Source organism: Halichoeres trimaculatus, unplaced genomic scaffold (genome assembly GCF_033239565.1).
Source record: "Halichoeres trimaculatus isolate MK-OKI-2021-1 unplaced genomic scaffold, fHalTri1.1 fHalTri1_scaffold_5, whole genome shotgun sequence".
NCBI classification, from domain to species: domain Eukaryota; kingdom Metazoa; phylum Chordata; class Actinopteri; order Labriformes; family Labridae; genus Halichoeres; species Halichoeres trimaculatus.
In genome coordinates this window covers 35799251-35819282 of record NW_027437183.1, presented here as the reverse complement: position 1 = coordinate 35819282, position 20032 = coordinate 35799251, and the positions used below count along the sequence as shown (strand labels likewise).

The window sequence follows — 20032 nt, the reverse complement described above, 5'->3', positions numbered from 1 at the left end:
CAAAGCAGGTCTAATGAAAACCCGGAGTCTGTTGACTCTGAAATAAATGAAACTCTGGGTTTTTGGTTTTAGAAAGGGAGGTTAATCAAACCTGAAAAAGAGGGGAAAGTCAAGCCTGTTTCACTAAGAGGTTTAACTAAAACTCTGTGTCTGTTGCTCTGGCAACAGAGTCTCTGGATCAAACCTGGTCAGGAGCAGGTTTTTCTCTGTCTCCACCCTCTGTCAGAGCCACACGCAATTTCAATTCCTTATCTATTCAGTCAGCAGTGAGTTTTGGGATAGCCTTGTTTAGCTGTCTGTCATTAAAAAAGGAAAATAAAAATCCTAAAAAAAACCCAGTCAGTAGTTCATCATCAGGCACAGTAGGTGTTACCGAGCATTCTCACTGACATGGCATGTTCTTTTGTCAACAATCCTGTGGATGAAGGTGCAGCATTACTGCGCAGAGAATTAAAAATGTGTCAGGAGTTGATCATCAGACCGCACATGTAATCGCATTTCCAGACAGTTAACTTACTGAGTGTGACAGTTTCACGTCTCAGTCAATCATTTACATACACAACTTGATCCATCCTTACATTTGAAACATTACTGCTCACAGTCATGTGCTCACTTCCCAGCAGATATTGTGTGTTGCACTGTTTCTTTGTAAACAGAAGTTTTTGTATGTAGATACTGAGCAGTTAAGGCATCTGTAAGTGTGCCTCACCATGAAACAGCTTTTACCAGTCTTTGTGGTTTTCCTTTTCTTTCTGTTGGCTGAGTAGAAGTCTGAGTGAGTTTAACTGAGCTTAGTTATTTAACAGAATGTGATATTGATGAGAAAGTCATTTATGTATGTGAAAACAACATTATTTTTAGAATAAAACCACTGCACAGTCAAACAGCCACTTAATGTTTACTCTACAATGTGAAGCATGTTAAAAATGAGGTAAACCCCATGAGACTATGCTGAGATTTTACCTGCTTGAACAGTGCTTTTTAATATTTACAACACAATCTTTATTAAGTCAGTGTTAAAAAGAACACTCAAGGGGTAACTTTGAGGAAAAGTAGAAAACCTTGGCAGTAAGAAGTATATCAATAATCAAAAAATAATGTTAGTTAACAGATGAAACCAGTGGATCTCTCAGAGACTGTGTTCAAAGCAAAATATTTCCTGTTTAATCATTAACTCATCATTCTCCTGAGCACCCCACGGGTACTGACAAATCCAAAGTAAATCTCAACCAAAATAATTCCCCAATCTCTGCCTTTTTCAATCCAAAATTGTATAAAAGTCCCAGACTGACAAAAATAATCTACGTGTCCTTTTTCGAGCTATTTCAAATTATCTTTGACTCAGGTTTTGGTCCTTGACTCACACAACACAAAACATCATTGAATCCACAAGGAAACAAAAGATAAATCCACAGGGAAAAAATGCCCCAAACCAAAAATACTTGATGGATCAACAAAAACACTGATTTACCAGGGAAAAAAGAGAGAAAGAATCAAAATCCCACAGAATCCTGGAGACTTAAATCCAGAGCAAAAACCTTTCAGCTCCTGGCACATATCTCGTCATATGAAGAGAGTGAAGTGAGGACTTTCCTGCAGTGTCTGCCTTATATCTCACAGCTCAGGTAAATCAGATAAATTCTCCAGGTTTGCTGAAATGTGAGGATGCTTTCAGAATAGAATAAACAACTTATGAGGAGAGAGAGGAACTTTTGATGGATTTTTAATCTTATTCAATAGGTTCTTGTCTCACATGTTTGACTTTGATTTTTTTTTATTGTTCACAGTTTTCATCTCACTGAATGTGTTTGTGTGTTTTTGTTCTTAACAGCATTTGCTTCCTCTTGTAACTGATCTGTGTTTACATTTCTTTTATTCTGTCTTAGCTGTGATCCAGAGTTTTTCCAGCGTGTGTGTTCATCCCTGTCAGTGAGATCCAGAGAGGAGGCTGAGCAGTTTGTTTCTCTGCTGCAGCTGCTCGGGTTCATCCTGACATTAACAGGAGAGTTACCCAGCAAAACGTGCAAGTCTGTTGGACGAGTTCTCGGTCTTTGTGGTTCTGAAGTGGATCTGATCCTCACACCCACAAAGATTTCTGTTCGAGGAGCCTCACTCCTATTCAGACACACAACAAGTCTACGCAGTCTGAGGTCTGTATCATACAATTCCTCTTTTTGTTCTTTTTTTCTTCTCCAGCTTGATGTCTGTATTGTTCATGTCCCGATGCTTCCTGTGTGTGTGTGTGTGTGTGTGTGTGTGTGTGTGTGTGTGTGTGTGTGTGTGCGTGTGTGTGTGCGTGCGTGTGTGTGTGTGCGTGTGTGTGTGTGTGTGTGTGTGTGTGTGTGTGTGTGTGTGTGTGTGTGTGTGTGTGTGTGTGTGTGTGTGTGTGTGTGTGTCTGTGTGTCTGTGTGTCTGTGTGTGTGTGTCTGTGTGTCTGTGTCTGTGTCTGTGTCTCAGGCTTTCCACTGACATGGCCTTGGTTCTGTGTGGATGGGTAAGAAGAGGGAGAGTGAACCTTCTGTCTGTCACCGAGGAGCTCTCTCTTTCCTCTCAGAAACACCCACCTTCAGAGGGAGTGGTGCTGAGGGTTGTCAGCAGTTTGGCATCCCTGCTGCGATCCTGGACAGTCAGACAGTTAGACCTGACCGAGTCCAGGATCCCTGCTCAGAGTCTGATCCCCCTCCTGCTTCACGATGGCCCTCTCACTATCAAGTAAAAGTTTTCTGAGCCTTCTAACCAATTTCTGGTGTTTGAGAAATGTTACGTTGTCAGTACCATGATACTTTGACTAAGACACATTTTCTTTAACAGACTGAGTGGGGAGGTTTCAGAGTCACTACTTGCCATCCTTTGTGAAATTCAAGACGAGGACTTGACCAGGTCCTGTTTGAGTAAGGTTGGTGGAGACCTGACCCCCGTCTGTCTGAACAAAGGTACAACAGTTTGTTAGACTTATTCAAAAGAGTGGGATGAAGCTCAGTTTTAGGGGTATTTAATCCAACCCCTCTCCCATTAGATAGTATGGTTAACAGTTATTTAACTCCCTTATTCATGTAAACCTCAGTAATAATTACTTCACTTAGTCCTGTTGTAGTACATTAATCACCAATAATCTTTGTCTTACAACAAGAAATAAACTAACAAGAAATGGATCTCTACAAAACAAAACTTAGATATAAACCTTTACCAAATACAATCACTAATTTTTTGGTCTCAACAAAACATGAATACATCAGTTGTTTCTTTAATCTTTTAAAATGTGTATCTAAATTAGAATTATATAAAACATACAAATATCTTTTAAAATGTTTTTTGGGCCATATTAAAGGAATACTTCACCCAAAGAATGATATGCCTTCATTTTCTACACACCCTCATGCTGAGCAACACTTGCCGCCATTTTTAAAATTGAGGAACGTCTCTAGATGCGTCTTACGTCATATCTGAGCATGTGTTTGAGCATGTGATTAAATGTCCATTCAGATTGGCACTTTTCTTTTGGAATGAGGTGTAAACAAAACTTAAATTCTTTCCGTTTGAGCAAGTAAACTGAATGCAAGCGGAATATTTGGGTCCATGTATATGTGGCTAGTGTGCGAGAGACTCAGGCCACAAGGTGGCGATGTATGATTGAAACAGATCCTCCTTACAGCATCTTTAAGCATGTAAATCCAGATGTTATTTATAACTAAGACGTATATAGTTTGACTTGTATTTGATCATATAAGAACATTTAATTGTGTTTAATTGGCTGTGATGGTTTTGACAAACTGATAATGAGGATGAAAAGTGAAGGATTGTTCCCGTTTATCCTCAAACAATTCACTTAATTTACAGCAGATTCAGAAAAAGGACTAAAACTACACAATAAACGATGATTCAGAGTCACAGTTAATGTCCAAACTCTGAGACTGTTTGGACACTTGAGAGACACAAACTTGGTACAGCTTCCCATCATTCTGACAGCTGAATGGATGATGATGATCCTCAGCTGGACTCTATCTGGACTCTTGGATTAAAGCTATCTTTGTGCTGATTTGTTGGATAATTTATCATGATGAGCATCTTAACCTTATGTTTGTTCAGTCTGAATATTGGACCAAAGTTCAGTGTGGGTCCAATCATAACTCCTCTTTGAGCTAACCTCAAGAAGCAAACTCAGGAACTCTGTAGATCATGTAAAAATAAAAATTCACATGTCACACTCTGTAACAAAAACAGATTTCTGAGCCACTTGAGCTGATTGAGACTTTCACTGTTATCCGACCTACTTTATGAATCCAGAAGAAAATTCATGTAAAAAGATGTAAATAAAAGCAGATCCTGTAAAAACTCAAACACGTGTCCTCCTGTAATGTGTCCTATGTAATGTTGTAATGTTAGACCTGTGGGTGACACTCTGTTATACTGACTCTATGTAAGTTTTTTTCAGTATTCTCTCATCAAACTATTTTACTTCAGCTTGTCACACACAGACTGACTCATGCTTATGATCTGTGTCAGGGCGCCCTCTAGTGACAGTTTTCAGGTCTGTCTTTTCACTGTTATTAAACTCTGGTGATGTAAAGTTTCTGCAGAGTCAGAGCCGCTGCAGCATCCAATCAGAGTGTGGCATCACATAAGAGGGTGTGTCTGTCAGTGAAAAGACTTCCATCCATCCTCTCTCATCGATCCTCCCATTCCTCCATCCTCCATCCTCTGTCCTCTGAGCAGCCTCTAGACCTTTAGTATGCCTTAGTATGGTGGGTCAGTAAGTGCTTCCTGTTTGGCTGAGGCCGGAGGAGACTGCAGTTCAGAGTTTAGGATCTACCTTCAGGGGCCTTCCAGATCTCTCAAAGCTGCTCTGAGCACAGAGGATGGAGGGTAGAGGAGGGAAATAGGAGTAACGTTTAGAAAGGATCCATGAAAGCAGCCTTAGCAGAAGGTTTTTCATTGATGGACACAGCTCTGTACGGGACGTCACTCACTGATTGGATCCTGGAGGACCTCAAAACAGTCCCCGAGGTAGAGCCCTATGAAATTCATTTTATTATTCATATTCTGTTTTTTTTTTCTACTTTATTATTTTTTTTATCTCTTTATTATTTGACCCTTTACATTCATTTCACCACCGTGTGGTGTGTGCTTGTTGTGTCAGTGAATCAAAACATAACATTGTAACAGAACAAAGTACCAACAAGTGCTTTGAGTACGGAGTGCTGATAATTTTAGATGGTTTCATGTAAAGAAAAATTACTGGAAAGACAAGTCCATCTGTGATTTTTTTGTTTGAAAAAAGAAAACACAAAGTGTTCAATGAGTCTTTTGTATTTTGTAAACAGACTGTGAACACAACACTTCATTCAGTCTGTCATTTGTAACAAAGGTGCTTCTTAAAACAACCTGTAATTGAATAATTGAAGAAAATGCATCTTAAGAAGACGATGATGCAGTAAGGAATGAACCTGGGTTATAACTTTACTCTGTAAACAAACATTGTTAACATCAGCTCATCAGGCCTTATAATTTAACATATGTCTAATCTTGTTGTTTCCTTTGATAAAACCAATATGTTGTTTCAGTATGAACTGATAATTAATCACATCCTGGAGCATTTTAGTTTTAGAAACGTATTCAATTTTAACATTACAGATATATTTAGCCTGATATCCTCTTCAGATTCCTGGTATAGTTTTGAAGATAATTGGTGAATAGAGACGATTCTGATTCTGATTAAGAGCTACAGAGTTTCCAAAGACTAGATTATTGTTTACATGTGGATTATTTTAAAACTAAGATTAAGGATCATCTGATCAGCTTGAGCACATTTTACTTTATTTCCAATGTTTTACTTGTTACTGTCTGTTCTGTCAAACTCTCTGAGTGAAACTTTTTATAAACTAGAGAACAGATACACAGACATTATCATGGAGGTGATTATTAAACATTTAAAAACATAAACATAAGTTTGGAAACATGATTCATGACATTTTTAACTCCTCCTCCTGCTTCCTGTTCCTTGCTGACCTCACATTTCCTTCTTCACTCCCCTCTGCTGCTCCTGGTATTGCTTTAAGCCTCAAATACACCAGATACGCCTGCAGTCTGGGTGCTAAATGATGACAGTTGCATCTCCTCCTGCCAGAATTTTGTGCATTCAGATGATCTGCATGAATTCTACTCATGAACACAAACAAGCTAAATGGATTGCATGTGCTATTTCACTCATTTGACAGACGCAATCCTTCATGTAAATCAGCTTTGCACACGGCATCAAGTTTGCATCAAGCAGCAACCTCCAGTCTAAAAATATGAGACAATGCTGAAGTGATGGTTGAATGGCTGAGGAAGTACCAGAAGTCACAAACACACCAAGCAAAAAAACAAACAAAAAGCATTCAAAGCAGGAATCAAAGCCCTCATCACTTCCAACATGGCTATAGCCGATTTGCTCCAAAAATCCATTTCAAAAGCAGACGGGTGACATCAGGGGGGGAGGACTACGTCCATTAGTCATATGATCTACAGTTTTCACTTGTTTTTATACATGCAAACATTTCTCAGATCAAGGCCATTGTGTATTACACTGTGTCTCTCATGCCTTCTCTGTCAGTTCAGAGGCCAGCTTCACCTCACCTCCCCTAAAGAAAAATCAGATTGAAGGAGGGCTCATCGTTAAATGCATCATTTAAAAAAAAGATGAGGGAGACCAGATCAACCCTGGCGTCCATCCAATCCCAAACTGTCAGAAAAAAGCCCACCCACACTCTGTGCAACTGGCCCACTGTGGCAAACTGGATCACACATCAACGTATCCTTTGTGAATGTGCACAAAAAACAATAAATGAAATAGTTTTTAATATCTAAGTATTGTCATCATTGCTGTATGATTGTTGTTATGTGTTTAGCATACTGCTGTAATGAAGCCTCGAGACATTTACCAGCTTTGCTTAGGCTTTCTCCAACTCAACACAGACTACTATGGAGTCAGATCAGTTCCAAAATGTATAAATGCAAATTTGTGTGTGTGTAAATGTATCCACAAATACATGAGCTGATCCACAAATGTGTGAGTCAATCCACAAATGTCTTAACAAATTTGCAAATGTGTGAAGTATTTACAAAAGCGTGCACAGGAGTAAACCATGAACATCTCACACAGATTGGTACCTGTGATGCAGCTGAATCACAAAACACTGAAGTTAAATGTGTTTTATTAAACATTTCATGTTTCATTTTTGATGTCAGATTATTATTGATTTACTCTTCATTTACTTTCTCTGTTAACCGTTTGCTACATAGTGGTCGCAGCAATTGACAGCTATTTAAGATTTTTTTTCTTCCAAATGCAGTGGTGAATTGGATTTCAGCCTGTGTCAAGATTTTCCAGATTTTTTTAACATCTGATTTTTCAGTTACAGGCAATACAGAGAATTAAGGCGAAGGTCCACAGTAATAAGATGTGTCACGTTATATCTCACTTGCTCTCCTAAATCACCAAAAACATCACAAAATAATAATTTTGTGTCAATTTCATTAAAGGGAAAGTCAGACACCATTTATTTCTTCATTTAAAGAAAGAAGAAACCTTTAGGAGTTCAGAAATGGATCATTTGCTGGGTTATGATTTGTAATTCATGCTAAGAATGGAATCACAAAGTGTCCTCACAGAAACTGTCTCCATGTAGCTGAAATCAGCTGATTATGAGCCAGAACGTCAGGTTGAAGCTCTGCGTGTGACTGAGGGGTTTGAGTATGATTTAGTGTGTGCTTCTCTCCAGTAGGTGGCAGTGTGGCGCTGTGCAGGGACTCTCTGATAACGGACCGTCGCTGCTTCCTCCTTCTACACAGAGTGAAGCTGCAGTGAAAAGAAGACCCGCCACCTCTCTCCTCCTCTTTATTCAGGTTTGTACGCTTTGAAAACGAGTGGGAATCCATGGAAATGTCGTGTGAACTTTAAAGAAGCTTTATGGATGTTAAAAGTAGGTTAAAGAGTACGACTGGAGATCTGACACACACAGAAACTTGACTTTCACTTTGTGTTTTTGCTGGTGAGGTTCATAACGTCTTTTATTTGATAACAAAATAAGATTCTGTTTTTGTTTTGGCTCCAGTTAATTTCATTTGGTAATAAAAGTTGTGTTTCTGGTTCAATGTTTTGCCCTAAAGGTAAATACTATAACTAAAGTTTGTGGTATGTGTAAACTGTAGATTTAGGGTTAGCCATGTGACGCAGTAAGTCAATCTGATGCTTTCAAAGAAGAAGCACATCCACATGCACAAGACCGGAAACCACATATACGCACCGAGACAAGAAGCGGATCTAAGCAAGATTATATAAAAAAAAAATAAAGAAATTTACAGGCTGGTTCAAAAAAAAAAACTTGAATCTGAATCACTTCATCACCCTCAACACACAATGTGGAGTAGTTCTAACTCTGCTGTTCAGAAAACATGAAGATCCAAAATTTGTATAGTGAGAGGCGCAGCTCGGCTGACGTGACTGACGAGCGCCCTATAGACCAATCCTAGAGCTGACTCGTGTTCGTCACCATTTCAGCGGCTGCCATGGAACAGCGATGTCTACGACCACCTGCTCACTGTGACAGCAGCTGAGACGTTTGTAATAAAACCGTTACAGAAGTTAAGTTACATTAAGTTATATTTCACAGATTAAGGATTTAATGTCACATATCTATATAAACAAACACTGATCCAGTGTCATATCTTACAAGGGCAAGACTGGAGCCACATAGTTTAGTACAAAACTCCAGCTGACAATAAAAAAAAACGGTGAGTTGGATAGAAAAGATCATAGTGTATGGCTAGCTGCTTCTTTTATGCTTTTTGTTGAATTTCACTCATTAAACGACCGGCAGCTCCAGTAAACTCCAGGTTAGCCCATAGCTTATTAGAAAGGCTGAACGATTTTTAGAAAATAATCTGATAGCAACAAAGGATACTGTCAACATTATAAAAAAGTCTTTCCTGTAGGCCAGGCCTACATGTTATGATGAAATAAGATGAATTGATGCTTGAATTGATACAAATAATGTAACTTAACTATTACAATCACAGCAGAACATTGACTGATTGATTTAACTTCAGGTCTTGTAGATGTGTAATAATGTTATCCTTAATTTTCTTGGATAAAATCAGAGAAAGGAGCAAAGCACTGCAGAGCAACAGGCCTGGTATGAACAATAATCTGAAAAATAAATATGAATCCTCTCTTCTATGAATCTCACACTAAATAAAGTGTAAAAATGTAAATCAGCTCAAATCTCTGGCTCAACCACTGAAATATGTCAACATGTGGAATGCAATTTTTTATAAAATAATAAAAAAAACACTTTGTGAACATACATATGAAATGTATAAAAATCTTACTGATCTGTCATCAGTAACAAAACACAAACTAAAGTGCAGAAATGTAAATAAAAAGCATTTTGGCTCAACCACTGAAATAAGTAAACGTGTGGATTGCGCTTTTTACCTGCACTTTAAAACCTTTTTTGTTTTAATTGCAGCCTATTTGAAATGCTATTTGAAAGTTGCACTCCATTACAGTGTGATGTTGGCTTGAATTTGTTTAATTGTTCAGCCCATAGCTTATTAGCTATCATTAGCAGCTCACAGCCACATGCCTCCACACAAAACCTCAACAAAGGACTCTGCAGTTTGAATAGAACAGAATTGAATGACTTTATTGATCCCTCAAGGGAGATTCAGGCGTCTCACAGGTGAAATCTAAAAATAAGTCACTTAAAGGGGCTGTGAGGACTTTGAAAGTGATCTTGAAAAAGTCTCCCTCTAGATTTATGCCTGAATGTAATCCATGCTTTAAAATGAGGTTATCTGTGCCAATATTGCTGGTTACAGGTTATTTTAAATCACTTCTTCTTAGCTTCCAGTTTGGGTCGACCAGGACTGGATTGATCTATGGCACATGTAGGTCTCTATGACAACACCACACTGGCTGACGAAGTTTAATACTGAGAAGAGATAAAACACAGAGATCTGTGGACAGAAGAGCAGAAGAAAGCTGAGCTAAGGGCTAATTAGCCTTTAGCTCGGGCTGTATCACTGTTTCTCTGGTGCAACAGCTGTTCACCTTAAACTTTAACATCCAGCCAACATGCTTTAGTCTTGCCATGGAAAGATCAGCTAAAGTTCTTCACTGCTGTGAGCCTGGATTGCCCTGAGCATGCTAACCAGCCCCTACTTCCTGTTTATCTCATAATATTCAATTAGCCATGTGCTGCTTATGTAGATCAATAACTTTGGCACTGAAAAGGAAGGTGTATCGCCACCTGTTAGTCAGAGAAAGTTGGTTGTATGAAATATAAACAAACAATAAATATGCAGTAATTTATAGAATAAAAATGATATGAAATATGTGATTATAATTTCTCATTCATTACCTCCGCCAAGGAGGTTATGTTTTTGGGAGAGTTTGTCTGTCTGTCTGTTTGTTTGTCTGTGAGCAACATAACTCAAAAAGTAATGAATGAATGAATCTTGATGAAATTTTCAGGAAATCTTCAAAATGAGATAAAGAAGAAGTGATTAAATTTTGGAGCTGATCCAGATCACCATCTGGATCCAGGATTTTTTCAAAGGATTCTTTATCGTTGTGAGATAGAGCCGTTTTCACCATATGTGTATATAACTCCACGATAAATGCCCAGATTGCTTTGCAAAACAATACAAGACAAGGTTATTATAGTTTCTGACAGATCTAAAAGTACAATCTACATCCTGGCAATATTCTGGATACTAAGATCTGGAATATGAAATATGTACTGGGTCTAGGCGCTGCACAATGTGGCCAAGAACCAATATCTTGATATTTTTAGGCCATATCACGATACACGATACATATCTTGATATTCTGATTCCTCCTCTAAATCACTATATTAATGTTAAATCCAACTGTTTGATGCATAAAATGATATCAGTTTAATGATTCAAGCAGACCTTTCAGTTGGATTTTTTAAATTTGAATGCAAAAAGGGAATATCGCAATCAGGTAAAGTTCAGCAAACCTTTTATTTAAACCAAACTTTATGAAGTTACAAATTTTTGGTTCCAGTAAATAATTCATTCAGATTTATTCAACTGGCTGATTATATCATATTATGTTATATTATATTGTGTTATATTATACTATATTATATTATATTATATTATATTATATTATATTATATTATATTATATTATATCATATGATGTTACATTATATTATATTATTATATTATATTATATTATATTATATCATATGATGTTACATTATATTATATTATTATATTATATTATATTATATTATATTATATTATACTATATTATATTATATTATATTATATTATATTATATTATATTATATTATATTATATTATATTATATTATATTATATTATATTATATCATATGATGTTACATTATATTATATTATTATATTATATTATATTATTTTATATTATATTATATTATATTATATTATATTATATTATTTTATATTATATTATATTATATTATATTATATCATATGATGTTACATTATATTATATTATTATATTATATTATATTATTTTATATTATATTATATTATATTATATTATATTATTTTATATTATATTATATTATATTATATTATTTTATATTATATGATATTATATTGTATTACACTACAAGTTGGAAACAATTGAATATTAGTTTCATTTCCATAAAGCAGCTACCTGGATAATGTTGGTCATGGTGAAAGGACTCTTGTGACTTCTGCCTGTTAGCCTGGGGTCTGGTTGAATTGTATTGTATTCATCTCCTCCCTCTGTTTACTTTGCAGCTCAGACTTCTGTTTGTTATTCGATGTTTGTATAAACTTGTGGTGTTGCCACAAAATCTTGTGTGATTTCTGATAAAATGGCAGCTTGCAGTAGGGGGTGCAGAGTTCATAGAAAAGGGAAAGTAAAACTTGTCACATGAAACATGTCGCGTTTGTTTCTCGTTGTGGAGAGCTGGGAGACAATCAGGCAGGGAGAAAATCAGGCAGGGATCATACGGCAGCTTAGCAAACCCAAATAAGCAACAACACTCTAGAAAACAAGCCGCAGGAACCCACAGCCTGTGACAGAGGAGACGCGCAAGTGACTTTTTGCTCTCCTCTCCTAATACTAAAATATGCATGTGCAGGCCAATTTTTTGTGGGTGGGTGTGGGAGTGTGGTGCTCGCTGTGAGAGGAGCACCGGTTGAACAGCAGAGAGCGAAACAAGCGAATCACTAAAGAGATTTATGTTCTGACGTCTGAAAACATTTACATGACTGTTTGTACTCGATGGTTATGATATTGTCATTTTATACATCGCACTTGCAAAAAACCTGCGATATATCGAGTATATTCCATATATCCCCCAGCTCTAACTGGGTCATCATAATTTTCAACACCGTCAGGAAACAAATTATTGTACAAACCTGCAACTAACACCAAATTTGTAGCAGACAGTCTGCTGAAAGGGAGTATAACATTAAAGTAGGAATAAAGTGTTGGTGACAATCACAATATGCTTGGTGGAGCTCTGCGCTCTCTGAGTGCTTTTCTAGTTTACATAATGTGTCTGGTTTGTGGATGTGTCTATCTTGTCTTGGCTGCTATAACTTCAATAGAAAGTAAGAAACAAAGGAAGTTGTTGCAGAGGATCTCTGTCGGTGTGACAGGAGCTGAATCACAGGGTTTGAAAGAGTTAAAACACTAAAAAGAAAGAAACTCAGTTTTCAGCTCTCTGGTGATCACAGACCTTTCTTTAGGATCTCATATGACATCTGAAGCTGAACAGGTCTGAACTTGGCTCAGACACTTTTATTCATTAACTGTTGAGACTGTGAAGGGAAGAGCGTGGATGAAGAGGTCAGAGGTCAAACGTCTTCCAACAAGACTGAGAGGAGGGAGAACTGCTGTGTGTGCTGTGAAGCTTGTTGTAATGAATGAACATGTTGTTGTGTTTGTGTGAAGGTGGGGGCTCTGCTATGGATCAGAGTGAGGACAGAGAGGAGGGAGCCCCTCCCTCTAAAACCCTCCCTCTGTGTGGGGACCATGAGAGCCAGACCAGAGCTCAGAGGTGAGACCAGGATCTCTAACTGTCCATGGACTGACATCACTGCACCATCATTATTCACACTTACAGCTGTGTGTGTGTGTGTGTGTGTGTGTGTGTGTGTGTGTGTGTGTGTGCGTGCGTGCGTGCGTGCGTGCGTGCGTGCGTGCGTGCGTGCGTGCGTGCGTGTGTGTGTGTGTTTTGAAGCAAAAAGCGTCAGAATGGACCAGACTGTACTGGACCTGCTCCCAGCTGTGTCTCTTTAAAGAGTGACAGGTCTATGGATATACGTCATGACTTCAAATCTGTGCGTCAGTCTGATCGTCTAAAGTAAGAATTCATCTCAGCGTTTTTATCAGAATTCAGACTTTAGAAAAGTTTGTGGTAAATTTCAGCAAAACCCAAACCTGGAAAATGTTCATTGTTCGCGTTTATTCATCAGTGTTTGTGATTCTGTCAGGGTCAAACATGAGAGACCAGACTCTCCTGGACCTGGACCCAGCTGTGTCTCCTTAAAGAGTGATGACTCTATGGGTATACGTCATAATTTCAAATCATCAGAGCTTGGATTTGATGAAAGGTGAGTGTTTCAAAGGTAACTTCCTGTTGTTGTGTGTGAAACATTTGATCCTAACTGTGCTTGGTGTTTTCTCTGTGAAGGTGAACATGTTTCAGTCTTTGTGTTTCTATCAGGATCCAACAGCAGTAAACAGGACTGGAGGCAGAAAGAGCTGGACTCAGCATGTCTCTTCATGTGTGTCCTGTGTTTGTAGGAGGATCCAGCAGATAGAGTCTATCACATGAACACTGTGTGTCACTCTGTTAGAAACACTCCATGATCTTCTGTTTGTTTCTCAGAGTTCAGAGATCAGAGGCTCCCATTGGTCAGTCTGCCCAGCAGCATCACACACAGCTGGACTCCATATTGATGGTGTGTAAATGTCCAAACACAGCTCCTCCTGAGCCTCAGAGCACACACTCATTGTGTTTGGAGCTTTCTGAATGCTTTCCTGATCACACTGCAAACATCATCTCTGCCTGAATTCTCTTCACACTCAGTGTTTGACTGATTGAATGAAGCCGCACATTTCTGAGCTGCTCACACTCACAGGTCAGAGGTCATGCTGGATGCTGCTCTCACACACACTCAGACTTTGTCAGCAGAGTTTATTTCATAGAAACTTGATTTGTAGAAGACAGGAGCATCCACAGACTAAGAGGTGGAGCAGCTTTGTGATCCAGTCTCCATGCTGGACTCTGCAGACCAGCAGGCTTTCTGTCTGTCACACATGATCTGATCTGACCTTCTACAAGTTCAACCTGACATTTTCTTCTGTTCCAGCTGCTCCAGGAGAACATCATCAGCTTCGTAAAGAGCCAGCTGAAGGAGATCCAGAGAGCTCTGAGTCCAGATTACCCAGACTGCTTTGAGAGTCAGAGGAAGGATGAGGATGAAGAGCAGAGGAGGAGCAGAGAGGCCTTCCTGAAGATCACTCTGCACCTCCTGAGGAGAATGAAGCAGGAGGAGCTGGCTGACTGTCTGCAGAGCAGTAAGAGGATTTGAACACATTTAACATGATGGAAAGAGGAAATGGAGACAACATGGGAGAGGTTTACATTTCAAACTCTGCTCTTAACATGACGCTCACATTTGGATCACATCTATGAGCTGAGACAAACTGTTCACAACTGATGAGCTGAAGAGATTTCAGAGAGGAGCCAAATCAAATCCATCCTGATGTCTGAAAGTTGAAACTCATCAGACTGAATGTAGCTTCACATCATTCATTACATTTCTGTTTTCTTCATTCAGGAGCTGCTGCTGCAGAGTGCAGACGTAAAGTGAAGTCTGAGCTGAAGGAGAAGTTCCAGTGTGTGTTTGAGGGGATCGCTAAAGCAGGAAACCCAACCCTTCTGAACCAGATCTACACAGAGCTCTACATCACAGAGGGAGGGACTGGAGAGGTCAATGAGGAACATGAGGTCAGACAGATTGAAGCAGCATCCAGGACACCAGACAGAGCAGAAACTAGCATCAGACAAGAAGACATCTTTAAAGGCCCACCTGGAAGACAGGAACCAATCAGAAGAGTGCTGACAAAGGGAGTGGCTGGCATCGGGAAAACAGTCTTAACACAGAAGTTCACTCTGGACTGGGCTGAAGACAAAAGCAACCAGGACATCCAGTTCACATTTCCATTCCCTTTCAGAGAGCTGAATGTGCTGAAAGAGAGAAAGTTCAGCTTGGTGGAACTGCTTCATCACTTCTTCCCTCAAACCAAAGAAGCAGGACTCTGCAGGTTTGAAGAGTTCCAGGTCCTGTTCATCTTTGACGGTCTGGATGAGTGTCGACTTCCTCTGGACTTCCACAACAACCAGGTCCTGACTGATGGTACAGAGTCCACCTCAGTGGATGTGCTGCTGACAAACCTCATCAGGGGGAACCTGCTTCCCTCTGCTCGCCTCTGGATAACCACACGACCTGCAGCAGCCAATCAGATCCCTCCTGAGTGTGTTGACATGGTGACAGAGGTCAGAGGGTTCAGTGACCCTCAGAAGGAGGAGTACTTCAGGAAGAGATCCAGAGATGAGGATCAGGCCAGCACCATCATCTCCCACATCAAGACCTCCAGAAGCCTCCACATCATGTGCCACATCCCGGTCTTCTGCTGGATCACTGCTACAGTTCTGGAGGATGTGCTGAAGACCAGAGAGGGGGGACAGCTGCCCAGGACCCTGACTCAGATGTACATCCACTTCCTGCTGGTTCAGTCCAAAGTGAAGAGCATCAAGTATGATGGAGGAGCTGAGACTGATCCTGTGTGGGGTCCAGAGAGCAGGAAGATGATTGAGTCTCTGGGAAAACTGGCTTTTGAGCAGCTGCAGAAAGGAAACCTGATCTTCTATGAATCAGACCTGACAGAGTGTGGCATCAACATCAGAGACGCCTCTTGGTACTCAGGAGTGTTCACACAGATCTTTAGAGAGGAGAGAGGACTGTACCAGGACAAGGTGTTCTGCTTCATCCATCTGAGCGTTCAGGAGTTTCTGGCTGCTCTTCACGTCCATCTGACCTTCACCAAGTCTGGACTCAACCTGATGGAACAACAACAAACAACAACATCCCTGATCTCTAAAACCTTTAGAGTCAAACCTGAACTGAAACGTCTCCATCAGAGTGCTGTGGACAAGGCCTTACAGAGTCCAAACGGACACCTGGACTTGTTCCTGCGCTTCCTCCTGGGTCTCTCTCTGCAGACCAATCAGAGTCTCCTGAGAGGTCTGCTGACACAGACAGGAAGTGACTATTGGACCAATTTGAATACAGTCGAGTACATCAAGAAGAAGCTCAGTGAGGATGTGTCTGCAGAGAAAAGCATCAACCTGTTCCACTGTCTGAATGAACTGAATGATCGTTCTCTAGAGGAGCAGATCCAACAGACCCTGAGATCAGGATGTCTGTCCACAGATCGACTGTCTCCTGCTCAGTGGTCAGCTCTGGGCTTCATCTTACTGTCCTCAGACAAAGATCTGGACCTGTTTGACTACTACTAAGAAATACTCTGCTTCAGAGGAGGCTCTTCTGAGGCTGCTGCCAGTGATCAGAGCTGCAAACAAAGCTGTGTGAGTGAATGAGTGAATGAGTGAATGAGTGAATGAGTGAATGAGTGAATGCGTGAATGAGTGAGACATTAGAAACAGAATGAATTCTGTTCATGACACTGAAAACATCTGTTTGTTCTCTTTCCATGATCTCCTTCAGGCTGAGTGGATGTAACCTGTCAGAGAGAAGCTGTGAAGCTCTGTCCTCAGTCCTCAGCTCACAGTCCTCCAGACTCAGGGACCTGGACCTGAGTAACAATGACCTGCAGGATTCAGGAGTCCAGACTCTGTGTGCTGGACTGAAGAGTCCACACTGCAAACTGGAAACTCTCAGGTCAGGGTGAAACTTAACATAGAATTTTACTGTCAGAGAAAATAACCCAGTGATTCATAAAGCCTCACATGACTGAAGTTGCTCAAAATGTTAATGACGAAAGGTCTGGAAAGTCAACACATTCAGTCAATCTTTACTAAAGTCTGAAAAAAAATCAGGCAAGACTTAAAAAGAAGTTATAATGATTATAAAGAAAGATAAATATACATGGCTTTCAATCCTTTGTAATTTAATAAATTCAGAAAATGTTCATGTCTTCAAAGGTTTAATGGATGTAACCTGTCAGAGAGAAGCTGTGAAGCTCTGTCCTCAGTCCTCAGCTCACAGTCCTCCAGGCTCAGAGACCTGGACCTAAGTCACAACAACCTGCAGGATTCAGGAGTCCAGACTCTGTGTGCTGGACTGAAGAGTCCACACTGCAAACTGGAAACTCTCAGGTCAGGTCTTTGGCTCATCCTGCTTGAGGTCAGAGATAAAGAAATGGTGATAATCAGTGGACTTTTTCTTATTGCCTGATTCTTTTTCTAACCTCAGACTGTCAGGATGTCTGATCACAGAGAGAGGCTGTGCTTCTCTGGCCTCAGCTCTGAGCTCCAACCCCTCACACCTGAGAGAGCTGGACCTGAGCTACAATCATCCAGGAGACTCAGGAGTGGAGCAGCTTTCTGCTGGACTTGAGGATCCACTCTGCAGACTGGACACACTGAGGTAAAAGCAGACAACAAGAGCTCAAAGACTGAATCTGTTTGATTCTTTTCAGAGCAGTGATTGGAGCTGAACCAGGAAACACACAGAGCAGCAGAAGAGCATCAAATAGAAAAACTCTGTTTCATAGAAACATCAAATGATGATCAAAATGAACAGGATCAAATATTATAGAGGTGAATTTGTCCTCCTCACTCCTAAAAAGAGCGACTACTTTAAAGAGACAGGTCAGAGGTAGAGCAGGATTTGGCCTTCCTCATTTCAAAGAGGACATGAGAAGCAGAACGTGGACTTTCTGGATCCAAAGAGCAACAGGCAGCCTTTGCTTTTTGACTCTTTTTCTTCTTCTTTTTCTTCTTCTTTTTCTTCTTCTTTTCCTCCAGGATCTCCACACTGTCAGAAAAAGTGACAGAGTGATGGAGACAGTTGGCTCAGATGAGTTTCAGCCTGTTTCTCTGTCACAGGGACAAACTGAGGATCACTGCTTCATGTTGAGCAGCAGTTAGGACTCATGTTGGACAGAAAATCACTCTGACTGTGTTTCTTCCTCCAGGGTGGACCATGGTGGACAGCAGAGGTTAAAACCTGGTCTGAAGAAGTGTAAGTGTGGAATCACTTTGACTCCTGATGAGCAAACAGCAGACTGTCAGCTAACAAAGAATGAAGCCTTCAGGTGTGTCTGATGATAAACTGCTGCTGTGTTGTGTCTTTTTCTCTCCATCAGATTTCTGTGAACTCACTCTGGACTCAAACACAGCTCACAGAGAGCTCAGACTGTCTGACAACAACAGGAAGGTGACACGTGTGGAAGAGGATCAGTCATATCCTGATCATCCAGACAGATTTGACCACTGGCCTCAGCTGCTGTGTAGAGATGGTCTGACTGGGCGCTGTTACTGGGAGGTGGAGTGGAAAGGAAAGGTTGATATATCAGTGAGTTACAGAGGAATCAGAAAGAAAGTAAACAGTTCTGATTGTCTATTTGGATGGAACGATAAGTCCTGGAATCTGTTTTGCTCTGACGAATTTTACTCTGTCTGGCACGGTCACAGAAGAACAGACCTCCCTCTGTCTCCGTCCTCTGACTCTGACAGAGTAGCAGTGTATGTGGACTGTCCTGCTGGCACTCTGTCCTTCTACAGAGTCTCCTCTGACTCACTGATCCACCTCCACACCTTCAGCTCCACCTTCACTCAACCTCTCTATCCTGGGTTTGGGTTCTGGTCTCTTGGTTCCTCAGTGAGTGTGTGTGTTCCTCAGTGAGTGTGTGTTCCTCAGTGAGTGTGTGTGTTCCTCAGTGAGTGTGTGTGTTCCTCAGTGAGTGTGTGTGTTCCTCAGTGAGTGTGTGTTCCTCAGTGAGTGTGTGATCCTCAGTGAGTGTGTGTTCCTCAGTGAGTGAGTGTGTGTTCCTCAGTGAGTGTGTGTTGTGTGTAGGAGGGAGATTCTCCTCCTCTCTACACAAACACAAACAGCTGCTGAAGAAGAGTTTAGCCTCTGCACTAACACACAAACTTCAGCTGATCCTTTGACTCTTTCTATCCTGTCACATCAGTCTGAATGTTATCAAAGAGCAGGACTCAGAGGAAAACTGGATCACTCAACTTTACTCATTTACATCTCTATGCTGAAAAAATCATTCAGACTTTTCTCTTTGATGTATTTTAGCTTTGACTCATATATTAGACAAACTGTTTACTTAAATTATCACTCCTGCCAAAAAGCTTGGATCAGAACAGTCAGAACAACCTGCGCCTCAATACGTCCAAGACCAAGGAGCTAGTGGTCGACTATACGAGAAAGAAAACTGACATTCAACCACTCATCATCAACGGGGACAGAGTGGAGCATGTGTCACACTTCTGTTTCCTGGGTGGACAGCACAGAGGTGCTTAAAAAGGTGCAGCAGAGGCTTCACTTCTTGAGGGTACTAAGGCCGTACAGAAACCGCTTGTGTCCTTTAACAGCATTGAGTCAGTACTGACATACTGTTTGTGTGTGTGGTTCACCAGCTGCACAGTGTCCCAGAGAACTGCGCTTTGGGGGTGATTGACACAGCCCAGAAAATCGTGGGCTGCCTCCTCCCCTCACTGGACAAACTGCACAGTGCTCTCTGTTTTAACAGAGCTAAGAAAATTGTAAAGGACACTTTTCACTTAAATGTTTGAACTGCTGCCATCAGGCAGATGGTACAGGACAATCAAAACAAGAACAAACATTAAAAAAAGGTTTCTATCCAACAGCAATAACCACCCTCAATGCCACAGAAAACAAGTGTTAACAGCACTTAACACAGTTTTGGGATTGTGCAATGGCAAATGAA

At 40.4% G+C, this 20032-nt stretch overlaps 1 protein-coding gene across 1 annotated transcript; it reads left to right on the top strand.

The window, feature by feature from the left end:
• Positions 1–7848: 7848 nt before the first annotated feature.
• LOC141790177 (NACHT, LRR and PYD domains-containing protein 3-like) lies at positions 7849–19088 on the top strand. Its single transcript, XM_074669859.1, is given in 13 exon segments — positions 7849–7884; positions 12989–13094; positions 13278–13400; positions 13531–13650; positions 13929–14001; positions 14413–14620; positions 14884–16619; positions 16621–16694; positions 16834–17007; positions 17271–17444; positions 17542–17715; positions 18266–18312; positions 18437–19088. Coding segments are annotated over 12 exon segments (3534 nt in total). The 5' UTR covers positions 7849–7884; positions 12989–13002; the 3' UTR covers positions 18976–19088.
• The last annotated feature ends 944 nt before the right edge of the window (positions 19089–20032 follow it).